Source organism: Mirounga leonina, unplaced genomic scaffold (genome assembly GCF_011800145.1).
Source record: "Mirounga leonina isolate KUSES-001 unplaced genomic scaffold, KU_Mleo_1.0 Mir_165, whole genome shotgun sequence".
NCBI classification, from domain to species: domain Eukaryota; kingdom Metazoa; phylum Chordata; class Mammalia; order Carnivora; family Phocidae; genus Mirounga; species Mirounga leonina.
The window spans coordinates 3,872,276-3,889,096 of NW_023270415.1; the positions used below are offsets into that span (position 1 = coordinate 3,872,276).

The following is a 16,821-nucleotide window of genomic DNA, read 5'->3' on the forward strand; positions in this document are numbered from 1 at the left end:
TTCGGCTCAGGTCATGATCCCAGGGTCCTGGGATCGAGCCCCGCATCGGGCTCCCTGCTCAGTGGGAAGCCTGTTCTCCCTCTCCCACTCCCCCTGCTTGTGTTCCCTCTCTCGCTGTGTCTCTCTCTATCAAATAAATAAAATCTTTAAAAAATAAATAAAAAAAAAAAGATGTTTTAACTTCTGTGCACCTTAGGCAAACACACACACACACACAAGACTAGATTCCTGCTAGGTGAAAAAGAAAAAAAAAAAGAGAGAGAGAGAGAGGGAATGAGTGTGGGTCAGAGAGGGAAAGGGACAGGAGAGAGAGAGTGTGCGTGCGCAAGAGAGCAGGTGGTGTGGTGTCAGAGAGAGGGTGTGTGAGTGAAGGCACCAGGCATGTATCCAGTAGTTCCATACAGAGATCTAGTATACAGATGACCCACAAGAGAGGCAGGCACCAGATCATGGAGGGATTTGAATGGTATGGGATTCTGCCAATTTAAGATTTGCATTTTTAAAATAGTGTCTTAGAAGTGTGGTATAAGTATTATAGAAGGGTATTGTTTTTAATCATCTCCCTTTTATCAAGAACATATAAAATTACAGAAGTGTGCACCTTCATCTGTGATATCCTTTTTTGTTACATGACAAATTGGATAATGAAATTCCAGAATCCCCTCTACAAATGAATGGATGCAGGTCACTGTCAAAAGTCAGGAAAAGCAGATGATAGGAAATCCTACTGAGAGGTTAAACAATAATTTACTGGCTAAGCACTGTGCTCAGGTTTCATTAAAAATTTTTCTTAACAGAAATCTATTTAAATCTCATGGCACTCAATCTGCCATTTCTACTAATGCAGTGAATTCAATCTTGGTGATTCTTAGTATCTTAATCACTTCTAAATTAGAATTCAATCTTTTGGGGTAAATACTCAAATTCCAGTTCTCGTCTCCTTTTCCTCCCCTTCTCCCTGCAGGAATAATGTATCACTTCAGTATTGGTCCCTGGAAACTCCTCTGTGGAGTTCTTCCCATGTGCTCTGAATGCCACCCTTTGTCCCTGATGCATTTCCTGATATGTGTGATCCCACCAACATCTCCAGCTCACATGTCATGAAGCTTCTTCTTGTCTTCCAGCACTTCTATTATTTTCTCATCAGCCTGGCAGGCATGAGAAATTTTGGATTCTGTTCTTCAGATTAAAACACTTCCTCTAGCTGCAGCTATTCTATCATTTTGAAACCATGCTTGGTATGGGGATTCTGTGAAGACTTGGGGAAGAGAGTCCAAAGCTCTCCACTGGGATTTCCCAAACTAATTTGTGCTTTCTGTGTCTACTTCCTCAAAATTTGGCCTGCCATGCCAAACAGCAGGAACCCCAACTCCCCTACCCCCATCTCTCTCTCTATGCTTTTGTCTCAATCCAGAAACTATTCTTCCTGTGAGATAAGAACTTGCTATTAATCATCAGGCATTCCTTCCAACTTTCATATATGGTATAAACTAGGCTTGAAGCCGTTAGAATTCCTATAGACATTCAAAGTTAATAATCTAGAAATTTATTTTATTTAGAAATAACTTGCTTTCAAGACTAAGTTAACCTCAGAGAATTTGATTCTTTGTTCTGAGATATTCTGTCTTCTCATTTGTTCAACAAACACTGATTGAACACCCACTAAGACCTAGACAATCTTTTACATGTAAGAAGTAATGTATGGAATAAAACATAAATCTGTGACTTCATGAAATTTTTTTTCTAAAGGGAGGGAGCAAGCAGATCATAATACAAAAATATAATAAAATAAATAGCATTTAACAATGCTAAGTGGTATGAAAAGAAAGAAATTTAAAGAAGGCCATTTATAATGGGGCACTATTTTAGACCTTTATTCTGCTACTTCTAAGCCTAGAGGTTTATGAAGAAATATCAACTTTCTTTTTCACAGCATGGTAACTTAAAAGGATTCATTTGTTTTCTTTTGGTCCTTTCACCCATTTTAAAGAAAAATTTTGTTCAGGTAGCTATTTGTTAATCTCAATTTAAAATTATTCAACGTATTCCCTGGTTAGACCATATGAACACAGATTAACTAGGAAATCTTTGCAGCTTTCCATGGATTATCTGCATTGTAAAAACATAGTATGCTGTAAATGAGTGCATGTTTTTGTGCTGTAGCCCTGAAAATATCTGTCTCTTTTATTTTTTGAGGTACTGTGGTTTTCTACTCAGAAGGAAATGTCCCAGTGTGATTCTAGAAAAAATGGAAATTAAAGTAGTATATATTGTTTTCTTGAACAAATCTGGAAGAGCTTATTTAAGCATATGATGGCATAGGTTTGATTTTGAATAACAATTTTTATTGAATGCCATTTTAAGTAGATACTACACAAAGAAGTGTCATTTGATTAACCTCAGTCATGTATTTTATGTCATTCATAGAACTAAGACCACATGTAGGAGGAACTTAAAGATAGAAGAAGGTAGAATTTCCATTCTCAAATGGACTTCAGTATCCTAGGAATCAAAGATAATTCCAGAAATGACCCACTGAGTTGGGCATTATCCTACCACAATTGCACAGTAAAACAAAAATAAGTTGATATTTGATTTTAAAATATTTGAATTTCATACCATACTTTTATAAAACTTATGTTCTCAAATAAAATAAGAAATTATCACTCCTAGATTTTGTTTCCTTTGAGTAGGTCACACCAATCTGAATCTAGATATTGTTTTTCAAATATGTAGGAGTCATTAAACCAGTTAATACATTTGTAAATAACCGTGGCATAGAACTTCTTGGAGATGCAAAGCCTCTTGCTTTGGACATAGCACTCTCAGTCTCAGCTCATTTTGCTGTAGTCATCTTCTCTGTAGGACAATCATGTTTTACTGCCTGATGGAAGGCCAAATCATCTATTTCTTGAGCCATTGTATTAATTTTCCTTCTTTTCTGGAACTCTCTATAAAGTTTTAAAGTACCTATAAATCTTCTAGAATAGGTCACATAAGTTTCATCAGATTTGTAAAGAGGTATGTGATTAAAAATGATTTATAGAAAAACTTTGCTGTCTTTGAAATAAATGTCTTTCCCTAAGGTAGCAACATAAATTCTAATTCTGTATTCAGCCTTGAAGGTAGAATATCTACATAAATAAAAGTCTTCTGCTTGGGAGATTTATTTATTCTTCCCTCCCTCCCACCGCTCCTCCCTCTTTCTCCCTATTATTTCTTTATATTATGAGTACTGATTCAAGTATACTTCCTATTTTTATTAAGATGTGAGGGGCTCCTGAAAAAAAATACACAATGCAAATTGTATCCTCTTATACTTCCACATAGACATTAATTATATTCCACATTCTTAGCTTAAATCAACATGATGTTAAAACATTCAGTGTTTACAGATTTATCTTTGTCTTTTGGACTAAAAGCTGTAACATGGATTTCCTTCATCTGAATGTATTTTACTTGGTAGTTTTCTACGTCACTTGCTGTTCTTGTAGAATGACAGGTGAGGCAATCCTGGTCAAAATCATACTGTTTCCTTTACATTCTTAGGATTAATAGCTTTAAGTAATCTTGCTCCATAAAGAGCTAGTTTGATGTGATTGCAGTTATGTCCTTTCATCTTTTCAAGACTTCATGTTCAGACACTGACTCTTTTTGTTCAAGATTATATTAATTTTTCCGCTTCTCATAACACAAATTATTGGTTCTGATAATACATAATTAGCATGGGTTTCTAAGAAGTTTAATATTAAAAACATCTTTTGGACAAATTTTGATTTTCCTTATTTGAAGAGCAGTCTAAAAATGGTGCAGAGAATTTAGGATTTCCACTATTTAGAATTAATATTGTTGCCAAATGCCAACAATTTTTAAAACTTTGCTCTATGAATGCATTTAAGAATATATTATTTACAGTTTGGTATTTTATTACATTTAATAAATTAAACATTATTTCAACCATATAACATTCAGCTTTATTTTTAAAAATAAATTTAAATTGTCATGAATGTTTCCAATATTTTTATCTTATCAAGCTATTTTATTGATATGATTTCTTATGACTACTAAATGAGTAATTTAAAACAATATACTTCTAGCATTTAGCATTTTCTACATTGAGTATTTATAATCGAGGTTTCCTAGAATATGCTTGTAAATGTAAAAGTAGGCATACTGTTTCCAACTGATAAACACTTTCACATCTGAAGAAACTTCAACTGATTCCTTATCCCTCTAACTGTGGCATGCCTGCAAGTGATTGAGGCTCTGTAGGTGAACAGTGGGCAACCTCTACTCTGGAACCCAGCCTGGTTCACACATGGTTGTCACTCACTTGGTCCTTGAGTATATAAACCCTAACTTAGAGTGCCCCAGAAAACAGAAAGGTATTTGCAAAGGATAGTAGAAAAAAGACATCTTTGTTTAACTTCTTTAAAACATTCTTATTGTTGGGGCACCTGGGTGGCTCAGTTGGTTAAGCATCTGCCTGAACCTCAGGTCATGATCTCAAGGTCCTGGGATCGAGCCCCTGCTCAGCGGGGAGCCTTCTCTCTCCCTCTGCCTGCTGCTCTCCCTGCCTGTGCTCTCTCTCTCTCTCTCTCTATCTCAAATAAATAAAAATAAATAAATAAACAAACAAACAAATAAATAAATAAAAACATTCTCATTGTCTTCAAAAGAAATCTAAACTTCTTTTATATTAATTTTATATATTATTATTTATTATATTAATGATAATCATCACTTATTGAGCTCTAACTTCAGGACATTTGTTTTTTCATTTAATTTTTCCAACAAATATATGTGGTTAATATTGTTATAGGCATTTTACAAAAGATGGAAATTAGACACAGGATAATTAATAACCTGTTTAATGATATTTAGTAATAGTTACAGCCGGAATTCAAACCCAGGTCTCTATGACTGTAAAACTTGACAATGTTATTATGCATCTATATTGTGGCTCCAGCCCTGACTTAAGTTTACTCCACACTGTAGCCACTTGGACTCTTCAGACTGTAAAATAGCCCCATTATGCTATTGTCTCAGCTTGGAAAGACTTTCGTTTTCATGTTCCAGCACTTACAGCACCATGACTCACATTGGTCGATCATTAAAAGGATTTTAGAAATGAATGAGACAGTCTCCACATTTTTCTTAGCATTTATCAAATCTATACATGTATGTGCATGTGTACATTTACGTACATTACTGTGGCCTGAGCATTGTTACAATTATTCAAATTATTCAGACTTTTTTCAGATTAAAAAATTAAAAGTTACAACGCTAGATAGTTCATGCTGGAAGACAAGAGTCCATGCAAAATATTGGTAGAATTTTACAATTTTTTATAATAATCCATAAGAACTAGCAAAAAGCATAGTTCCATGAAGTATCAATACGGATTTTTTTTTATCGATTAATAAAAGATGTTCAGGAAGCTGTTTTTTCTGTCTGTGTCTCTAAACTATCCTGATTTTAGTTGAGGATACCAGTAGTTTTAGAAATTTCTTTAGCTGATTCCTCACCGAAACAAAAACTATTTTGAAATGACTATAGCTATGTAAGAAAGATATATGTTTTTTGTACATGTCCCTGTGGAAATCACATAAATCTTCTCAAGTTTTCTTTTCTTATCTATTTTAAATGACACATATGTTGCCAGTAAGTCTTTTCTTGTACATGAGCCATTTAATGATTCTCCAACTTTGTGCACCATATCCATTAAATTTCCTGTCATTTCACATTTATCAGTAAGACAAAGGGAACCGAAACTAACAAAGAAGGAACAATAAAATAACTCAGTAAAACAATTTCTGAGTGAAAACAGTCTGTGTTTAGTGTGGTATATGATTATATCATACAGAGTTAGCATTCTTTAAGTTATCTAGAAAATCAATGAAAAATAAAAATTAGTTTTAATTAGTAAAAATTCTGTTGAACAAAGACTTTGTGTGTTAGAAGGTCATTTGTCTAAATCTGATATTCATTTTCAGTTGGATTTTGAAGTTTGTTTATAATGAAAGAGGAAATCCTTTCTCCGAAGATTGATTTTAGTTGTTTTGAAATGTCACTCATTAAATTATCTTAAAGTAAATATTATATTTTATTTAGGGTCCCAAATGAAAATATTTTGGCACATGTACTTTATCTTTTAGTATTTGAGTATTCTATTTCCTCTGTTCTCTTGAGTGTTAAAATAAATTGAATATAATATTTCAAAATGAAGAAATAAATTACAAAAGTTACTTTATATTCTCCATAGATTGTCATTTAACATTATATGGAAACGCAAGCTTTTCATTTTTCATAAATGAAAAAATTATTAGATGAAAATATTTTTCAAAATGTTTACATATCAAATTTGGAATACTTTTGATAGCCAAAATTTTAAAGAAAAATTGTAATTGGTGTTTGACATGCAGTGATTTTAGTATGTCAATTTAGAATATCAGTATATATGAACTCACTAAAAATAGAGTTTCATAAAATTTGGGGGCTCTTGTGTAACCTTATGTTTATTGTTCTCACTTTTATTATTTATTTATTGTTGCAGATTAAAAAAATCAACAGAAACTTTCCTGTAAACCAGCAGGTAAGATGGAAAAATATTTGGAGAGACAAATCATATATTTCTTTCATTTTATTAATTATCAAAGATAATCTTGATTACATTTAATTTATATGTGGAAATAATTGGCACTATCATTTGCTCTCCAGGAATATACATAATTTATTAGACTTCTTTCATATTATGTGATATATCTGTTTCTCTAATCATATTAAAAGCAGTTTTAAAAAATATTTTATCTAAGTAAACCAAGTCAAAACTCTATTTGACTGGGATGCCTGGGTGGCTCAGTTGGTTAAAAAAAAAAAAAAGTTTAAAAAAATAACTCTATTTGACAAAATACATATATTTATTTAAATATAATGTTGAAGACCTAGGAGAGATATTTACATAAGATAGTTTGACTGTATCTTAACATGTGGGAAACCTATTTTATTTTAGTTCAAGTTAGTTAACATATAGTGTATTATTTGTTTCAAGGGTAGAATTTAGTGATTCATCAGTTGCATATAACCCCCAGTTCTCGTTACATCAAGTGCCCTCCTTAATGTCTTTCATCCAATTACCTGATCCCCTGACCCACTTGCCTTCCAGCAACCCTCAGTTTGTTCTCTATAGTCAAGAGTGTGCTTCTCTCTGTTTTGTTTTGTTTTGTTTTTTAATTTTTATTTATTTATTGAGAGAGATAATGATAGAGAGAGAGCATGAGAGGGGGGAGAGTCAGAGGGAGAAGCAGACTCCCCGCTGAGCGGGGAGCCTGATGCAGGACTCGATCCCGGGACTCCAGGATCATGACCTGAGCCAAAGGCAGTCGCTTAAATAACTGAGCCCCCCAGGCGCCCATCTCTGTTTGTATTTTATTTTATTTTTCCTTCCCTTCTTCTATGTTCACCTGTTTTGTTTCTTAAATTTCACACATGAGTGAAATCATATGGCATTTGTCTTTCTCTGACTGATTTATTTCACTTAGCATAATACACTCCTGTTCCATCCACATCGTTACAAATGGCAAGATTTCATTCCTTTTGATGGCTGAGTAATATTGCATTGTGTGTGTGTGTGTGTGTGTGTGTACACACACACCACATCTTCTTTATCCATTCATCCATTGATGGACTCTGGGCTCTTTCCATAGTTTGGCTATTTTGGACACGGCTGCTATAAGCACTGGGGTTCATGTGCCCCTTCAAATATCTATTTTTATATGGGAGATATATGTTTAATTGATCTAAAAGAAGGAATTTTCAAAATTAGATGACGGTATTTTACATGAGTCTAAATGAATGCATAGAATGAAAATGATGTCTGATTAATCTAGCCAAGAATTTAGTTGATTTATAGACTGATAATTGATTATAGAATAAAATAATTGATTATAGAAAACAATAATTGATTCTACTTACAATTTTACTAAGCTGAACTTAAATTTGCATTGCCTCATAAACATTATAAAAATATTTGTTTGAATGAGGAAAGTAAGTATAGGCTCAGTTTTGGACTTGCGCAAGTCAGCCATGTGTCAGGTTCATGTGATGGTGGAGAAGCAAAGGCTGGCCATGCATTTCCTACCGTTAACATCAACCTCAATGTGCAACCATTGATCAAAATCTAAACATCTAAGTTATCTATTTATAAATGGTAGGTCAATCACAAGTTAATTTCAACGGTAGAAATTTTAAATAATCATCTTATGAAACTAAGTTACTTTTCTCAAACCTCAGTTGTTCATCGGTAATATTTTAAAAGTGCAACTACCTTACATGTTTATTTTTGTAGATTAAATAACAAACATAAAATTCTCAATATATGCCATTATTAACATTAATATGTTAAAATTTTAAATTTGTTCTTTAGAATACAGAATTTATGTTCTTGTATAATTTATATTATTAATGGTGCCACTAGCCCAGACTAGCCCACAAAGTTATGTGTGACTGAAACACTACTGAAAATAGCTCTGGAGAGCTCAATATGTCTGCAAAGCTCTGAACTGTGTCTCTCCAGCCATAGGCATACCCTGTTTCCTAGCCTCAGGTCCTCACACCTGAGTCATGCTGATGTTTTAGGTAGATGCAGAAGTTGAAGAGACGTACGTGTCATGTGTCTCATGACATTCCACTGTGGTTATGTCTCAGCCCTTGTTTGATGTGCAGAGAACAGGGCTCTAGCCCAGAGCTACTGATCCACTCACTCTGTGATGATACCTGGGAAACTCCCACTGTGGCTCTCATTCCATCCCAGATGCTTCTGATGCCAGTAGGACGTTACATAGGAAATACAGTTTAACAAGCGTATAGGGCTGTAGTGGAGGGAAAATTCCTTAATGAGAAATTATTCAAATAGAAAGGAACATCAGCCACTGGGGAAGGTTGTAATGCCCATCAGTAAACATAGCTGTTTTATAGTCAGATACATAAAATGTAGATCTATTCATTTGTGGAATTCTTGCCAAAAATATAAATGATGAATGTTTCTTTAAGAATGACTCTAATATTTGTGTTATCATCCATCCTTGCCCTTTCTAACCTCAACATGTGAAGTATTAATAATTAGTGTAATTTATGTTACTATAAATATTTCATAATCCTAATAAGCCCACGGTTATTCTTTATTTATGATGACAACTACATTTGACACTTCCTACATTTTCCCTCAATTGGCATTCTTTGCCACCTCTGCGTTTATCTAGGTTTTGAATAATGGTAAAGTAAAAAAGAATCTGGAAAAAACTTAAATATAAAGTAAATAATAAAACTGTTCAATATTCCAACCCACACATATATAATAAATGTAGGTAAGCATTAGTATTCATAGCTTTTTATTTGCTAGCCTATTAATATTATTATACCAAAATTTTATTTCAAATCTCTTAGCATTTAACATTTTTTAAAATCATAATGAATTCTTCTTGGCATTTTAAAAACTGAAAGCAAGAGTTAATAGATTTTTACCTTACTACTTTCCATCATGGAAATGAAGACTTCCAGGAAATAGAATTTGTGTATAGTTCAATATTCATATATACACACTATTGGAAAACTCACCTGCATAACTTGATACCAGTGCATTAGGAGACCAAGGTACATTCCCTATTTAATAAAATGTGAACCAGTTTAATGAATGAAAATTTGAAAACACATATAATCTTATTTCTCCTCCATATTTAGCATTCAAACAGCACTCTTATCTTGGACTAAACCACATTGTTTTGCTTGAATCTCAAATTTTTTTCTAACTTAATTTTCATGTAAAGTTTTATGAAACTTTGATTAGATATAAAGATATATGTTTATACATATGCTTTTGATTGAATAATTTAGGCATATGTTAAAATATTCAAGTGTTATGAATGAAAATCATATCCCCCCATATCCCTGACGTCCTAGGTCTCAAAAAAGAAAAGAAAGGATGTCACCCACTTGAACAGAAATCTTTTGCTTCCTGTAGGATTCGATTTTGAATTTGTGCTATCATGTGGTACGGCTACCCTAACCGGAGAAATTAGAATAAAATAAAACATAAAGGGGACTGGGGGATATCACTACTGTCTAACAGGGGCCAGTGTTAGAACTTAGCTCTGTAGGGACACTCCCACAAACCAGAATGCATGAGACTTTCAATAAAACTACTCTCATTAAAGAAGAGATTTGAATTCAAAATGTTACATTATTGAGTAAATAGACCACAATAGGGGAAAACATTATATTTAAAAATCCAAACTTATTTTTTGAGTGGGGGAGGGATAGAGGGAGAAGGAAACAGAATCTAAAGCAGGTTCCACGTCCGGCACAGAACCTGACATGGGGCTTAATCTCACAACCCTGAGATCATGATCTGAGCCAAAATCAAAAGCTGGACACTTAACTGACTGCACCACCCATATCCCTTCCAAAAAATCTAAAACTATTTTTAATTATCATGTGCTTTTTAAGTAAAGGAAGGAAATTATAAGTCAAGAACAGGATGTGGTGTTAAAAAATGTGGATTTGCAAAAGAATCAAATAGGAGTTAAAAAATTTTAAAAAGAACATATTTAAAATTAAAATCAATTAACCAATTGAACAATAGAATAGATGAAGATGAATTGAAAGAGAATGTCATCAGAACACAGCACACACAGAAAGGGGTGAAAAACATAAAAGTTAATGTAAGCCATGAACTTTAGAATGAGAAATTAAAAAAAAAATTTAAAAATAAAATCTGCAGAAAGACTGGAGAAAACATATGAGAGGCAATGTATGAAGAGAGATGATGGCTAAGAATTTCCTTGAGTCTTCAGATTAAAGAACCAAGCTAACTCCTGAGCAGGGTGAATAGAAACAAACCCACAGCAACAAAGGATCTGAAATGACCTCAATATCCAATGAGTGGAATACTGTGCAACCATTAAAAGGATAAGCTAGTTCTGTTGGTACTAGTATAGGTTATCCAAGAAAGTTTATTAAGTGGCAATAGCAAAGTGAAGAATAGGGAACAAAGTAAGCCACTGTGTTTTAATAAAGGGGTTGAAATGATACATAAACATATTCTTTTAAAGGAATAAAAAAAGAAAAAATAAAAAAAATCTCGAGAAGATACACAATAATCTGATGAAGGTGTTGAATCTGAAAAGTATTAGGGTCTAGTCTCCTTCCTCCTTCCCCTTGTGAAGATTTCATTCCCAAGTTCCTGTGCTTAAGTCTTATGCCTTTCCCTGGAGAACCCTCTCTTTTCAATTTCCAATCATTTTGTTGATTTAAGTTCCCTATTCAGTTCCTGCAACAAGAAATTGCATTTTGTTTTGTTTTGCTTTGAGCTCAGATGTGTGTTAGCTCTGTTGTTCCCAATACAAGTTCTATTTTGCAATTCTGCATATAGGAATCACCTCAGACTACAGTTATTTATTCGCCATCCTTTGGCTTTCAGTCTTTACTATTGGAATAATTGGAAAAATTTATGTGCTTGCTATTTAAAATGCATTTCTAAGATGTGCAAGGTTGAGCATCTTTAAGTGACATTAGTTTATACCTTTATAGGTCCATCTTCAAATTTTGAATGTTTCTATTTTCTTCCATTTTTTTTTATTTGTTAGTACTGCATACACAATACACGAAGGAAATTCACCCCTTGTATTTCTGTGTGGCCTAAGTTAGCAAAAAAAAATTTTTTAAGATTTAATTATTTATTTAATTATTTAGAGAGAGAGAGAACACAAGTGGGGGTAGGGGGAGGAGAGAGAATCTTTTTTTTTTAAGGTTTTTTTTTTTTTTTTTTTGACAGAGAGAGAGACAGCGAGAGAGGGAACACAAGCAGGGGGAGTGGGAGAGGGAGAAGCAGGCTCCCTGCTGAGCAGGGAGCCCGATGCGGGGCTCGATCCCAGGACCCTGGGATCATGACCCGAGCTGAAGGCAGACGCCTAATGACTGAGCCACCAGGAGAGAGAATCTTAAGCAGGCTCCATGCCAACGGCAGAGCCTGACACAGGACTTGATCTCACAACCCTGAGATCATGACTTGAGCAGAAATCAGGTGTTGGACCTTAACCGACTAAGCCACCCAGGTGCCCCAGCATAAAAGACTTTTATGGCTCATAGGATTTGTGTTGTACTTAGAAAGATTTTTTCATTTCAAGATTAACAAAAGTAAAAAATGATCCACTGTTTATGTCTAGAAATTTTAGATTTTTATTTTTACACTTAAACAACAAGTTTCTACAGGATCTTCAACATTTCTTTCTTACTGTATTTATCACATTTTGTGGTATTCTCTATTAACCCATCCTCCTTCTCCCAGCCCAAACTCAACTGTAAACTCCTAAAGATAAAGGTATTATTTCTTGTTCTATCCTTAGCTCCTTACATATCATGCTTCTGGTAGACACCTCAAGGTAAAGGTCTTTGGGAATGTCTTTAAATAATAAGAAATGAAATCTGAGGATTCCTCAAAATTTAAAGCTTCATTTTTTCAAAAGAGACTCTTAAAGAAAAATACAGGGCATAGACTGGAAGAAAACATTTGCAAATTGTATATCTAATAAAGGATTTGCCTCTAGAATATATTTTTTAACAACTGAAAACTGAATATTTAGAAAAAAAAACTCAATAAAAGAAAATGTGTCAAAATTTGAAAAGACACTTCACCAGAGATGTACCCAAATATCAAATAAGCACATGAAAAAATACTCAACCTCATAAACCATAAAGAACATGCAAATTAAAAACACAATGAAATACCACTACATATACACTAGAATGGCTAATTATAACTGTTCATGCTAAGTATTGGCAAGCAGAAAGTGGAATTGTTATACACTGCTGGTGGGAATATAAAATGGCACAAACACTTTGCAGAGTCTAGCAGTTAATGAAAAGTTAAATCTACGCCTACCATATGATCTAGCCAGTCCACTCCTAGGAAATGCAAGCATGTGTTCTTACAAAGACTTGTTCACAAATGTTCATAGTAGCTTTATAAGTTAATAGCCCCAAACTGGAAACAACTCAAATTCCAAAAGACGAATGGACATTTAGTGTCATATCTATATAATGGAATATTACTTACCAGTAAAAAGGAACACACTCTTGATAAATGCTACAACATAGATGAATCTCAAAATTATTGCACTGAGTGAAAGTAACCAGGCACTCTTCCCTCCAAAAATAGAATATATGCCGCATGCTTCTATTGATATGATATTCTAGGAATTACAAATTAAGGTACAGAATCAGAAAGCAAATCAGCAGTTGCCTGGGAAATGGGGGTGGTGGCAACAGAAAGGGATTATAGAGGAACTTTGTGGTGATGGATATGTTCATTATGTTGATTGTAGTGATGGTTTTATGGATGCATAAATATGGCAAAACTTATTAAACTTTACCCTTTAAATATGTGCTATTTGTTTATGTCATTATACCTCAATAAACTCTAAACCATTTTTATTATTAAAATGTCTGGGAATCAAATAAGTTAAAAATTATATTAAACCAAGGCTATTGGGATTTGGTTTAATCTTAATTATTGTCTAGGCTTGAAATTACAATTGTGTATCTCCTAATTCACTTTTTTATTAGGAGTAACTTTCTCATTTTCTCTGTGCATCTAGAACATAACCATCTGTTTTCTGTATTATGATTTTGATCCAATTTATTTATTAAAAAATGCACTGAAATTCAGTTTCAATTGATATGTTTACTGAAAAAGCATGGAAAGGGGTGACAGTGGTCTTGCTGTTAAGTATCTGTTAAGTATCTGTTAAACAGTGATACTCAGAGAGGTATAAAATTATGTTGCGATGATTTACTCAGTAAATTAGAGATCATTTAGATGAGCAGACCTATATCACACTGCTGTATATACTTAAATCCTCTATATAATAATTTACTGTATTCACCATTTTTAATCATTATTAACTAAAATTCCTTCACTGTGAAGCATACCTCATTATTCTCATAAAAATAACATTTTACAATGAATATCTTCTGTGATTACCAAGGAGAAAGGTTAAGGAGGATTAATTCACCATAAAAATATTAATATAATGAGCTCCCTTTATATCAGGCACTATGCGAAATAGTATCATTAAATTATAATAGTTTGAATACATTAAAAATTATATTAATTCAAAATAAATAAAATGTTATCTCAGGTAGTTTATCTTTATTTATTTATTTTTTTAATTCTTATGTTAATCCCCATACATTACATCATTAGTTTTAGATGAAGTGTTCCATGATTCATTGTTTGTGCATAACACCCAGTGCTCCATGCAGAATGTGCCCTCCTCAATACCCACCACCAGGCTAACCCATCCTGCCACCCCCCTCCCCTCCAGAACCCTGTTTGTTTTTCAGAGTCCATCGTCTCTCACGGTTCGTCTACCCCTCCGATTTCCCCCGCTTCATTCTTCCCCTCCCACTACCTTCTTCTTTTTCTTTTTTTTTTTCCTTAACATATATTGCATTATTTGTTTCAGAGGTACAGATCTGAGATTCAACAGTCTTGCACAATTCACAGCGCTTACCAGAGCACATACCCTCCCCAGTGTCTATCACCCAGTCACCCCATCCCTCCCACCCCACCGCCCACTCCAGCAACCCTCAGTTTGTTTCCTGTGATTAAGAATTCTTCATATCAGTGAGATCATATGATACATGTCTTTCTCTGTTTGACTTATTTTCAGGTAGTTTATCTTATAGAAGCATTCATCTTGTCTAGTTATAATAATTTGGATACATAATTATAGATATATAGAGAGAATTTATAGAATGCTGGTGACAACAGGGAGAAGAGTGACCAATTGTCTCTAATTGTGTTGGGAGAGCTAGAAATTAAAGAACACTTTAAAAATCCATTTTTGGAATAGCATCAAAGAAGATAGAGGATGAAGGACATCCAAAAGTTTGCTTTTCTGTAAAAGTAACAAAAAGCTGTGGAAATGGTCCCAATAAACTTTTCACAACTTTGAAAATTCACCAAAGGCTTGCTGAACCCAGGGAACATTTATAGGCACACCTTGAGAATATTGCAGGTTCAGTTCCAGACCACCAGTATAAAGTGAGTATCACAATACAGTGAGTCAAATGAATTCTTTTTGTTTCCCAGGACAAATGAAAGTTGTTTACATGGTACTCCAATCTATTAAGTGTGCAATAGCATTATGTCTAAAAAAAGTACATACCATAATTTAAAAAAAAACTTTATTGGTAAAAATGTGAACTATCAAAACAAAATTGTGAACTATCATCTGAATTTTCGGCAAGTCATAATCTGACTTGGATTGGAGGGTCTTGCTTCAATGTTGGTGGTTGCTGACAAATTAGGGAAGGGATGTTTGTGAAATGTTGGGGTGACTGTAATAAGTTCTCAAAATAAGACAACAGTGAAGTTTGATTTATCATTTGACTTGTCCTTTGATGCATGATTTCTTTGTTACATGTGATGTTCATGTGGGTGTAATGCTATTGAACAGGATTTCACCCACAGTAGAACTTCTTTCAAAATTGGAGTCAATCCTCTCAACGCCCCCCACCCTCCGCTGCTTTATCAACTAAGTTTATGTAACATTCTAAATTCTTTCTTGTTGTTTCAACAATTTTAACAGCATTCTCACCAGGAGTAGAATCTATCTCAAAAAAAAACACTTTTTTTGCTCATCCATAAGAAGCAACTCCTTATCTGTTCAAGTCTGGTCACAAGATTGCAGCAATTCAGTCACACCTGCAGGCTCCACTTCTAATTCTAGTTCTTTTGCTATTTCCACCTTGCCTGTAGTTACTCCCTCCGTGAAATCTGGAACTCCTCAAAGTCACCCATGAGGGTTGGAATAAACTTCTTCCAGACTCTACTTAATGTTGATATTTTACCTTTTTCCATGAATCATAAATGTTCTTAATGGCATCTGGGATGGTCAATCCTTTTCACAAGGTTTTCAATTACTTTGCCCAGATTCATCAGAGAAATCACTATCTGTGGCAGCTATAGCCTTATGAAATGTGTTTCTTTAATAAGGAGACTTGAAAGTCAAAATTACTCCTTGACCCAAGGGCTACAGAATGGATGTTGTGTTAGCAGGCATACTAACGTTAATCTCATTGTACATTTCCATCAGAGATCTTGGGTGACCAGATGTCAATGAGCAGTAATACTTTGAAAGGAATACTTTTTTCCTGAGAAGTAGGCCTCAACAGTGGGTGTAAAATATTCAGTAAACCATGTTGTAAACAGATGTGCTGTTGTCCAGCTTTTGTTTTTCCATTGATAGAGCACGGGTTGAATAGAGGTAGCATAATTATGAAGGGCCCTAGGATTTTCAGAATGGTAAGTGAGCATTGGCTTTAGCTTAAAGTCACCAGCTGCATTAGCCTCTAACAGGAGAGTGCCTGTCCATTGAAGCTTTGAAGCAAGGCATTGACTTCTCCTCTTTAGCTATGAAAGTCTAGATGGCATCTTCTTCCAATAAAAGGCCATTTCACCTACACTGAAAATCTGTTGCTTAGTGTAGGCACCTTCATTAATTATCTTAGCTAGATATTCTGGATAACTTGCTGCAGCTTCTACATCAGTACTTGCTGCTCCACCTTGCACTTTTATATTATGGAAGTGGTTTCTTTCTTTAAACCTCATGAACCAACCTCTGCTACCTTCACATTTTTCTTCTGCAGTTTGCTTACTTCTCTCACTTCATAGAACTGAAGAGAGTTAGGGCCTTACTCTAGATAAAGATTTGGCTTAAGCAAGCGTTGGCTGGTTTGATCTTCTGTTCAGACCATTAC

At 34.1% G+C, this 16,821-nt stretch overlaps 1 protein-coding gene across 1 annotated transcript in view; it reads left to right on the forward strand.

Moving 5' to 3' along the window:
* SNTG1 (syntrophin gamma 1) overlaps window positions 1–16,821 on the forward strand; it is a 956,725-nt gene that overhangs the window by 772,903 nt on the left and 167,001 nt on the right. Inside the window, exon 13 of the mRNA XM_035011136.1 lies at window positions 6,557–6,595. Coding sequence (XP_034867027.1) covers window positions 6,557–6,595 — 39 coding nt within the window. The remainder of the gene's footprint in view (window positions 1–6,556; window positions 6,596–16,821) is intronic.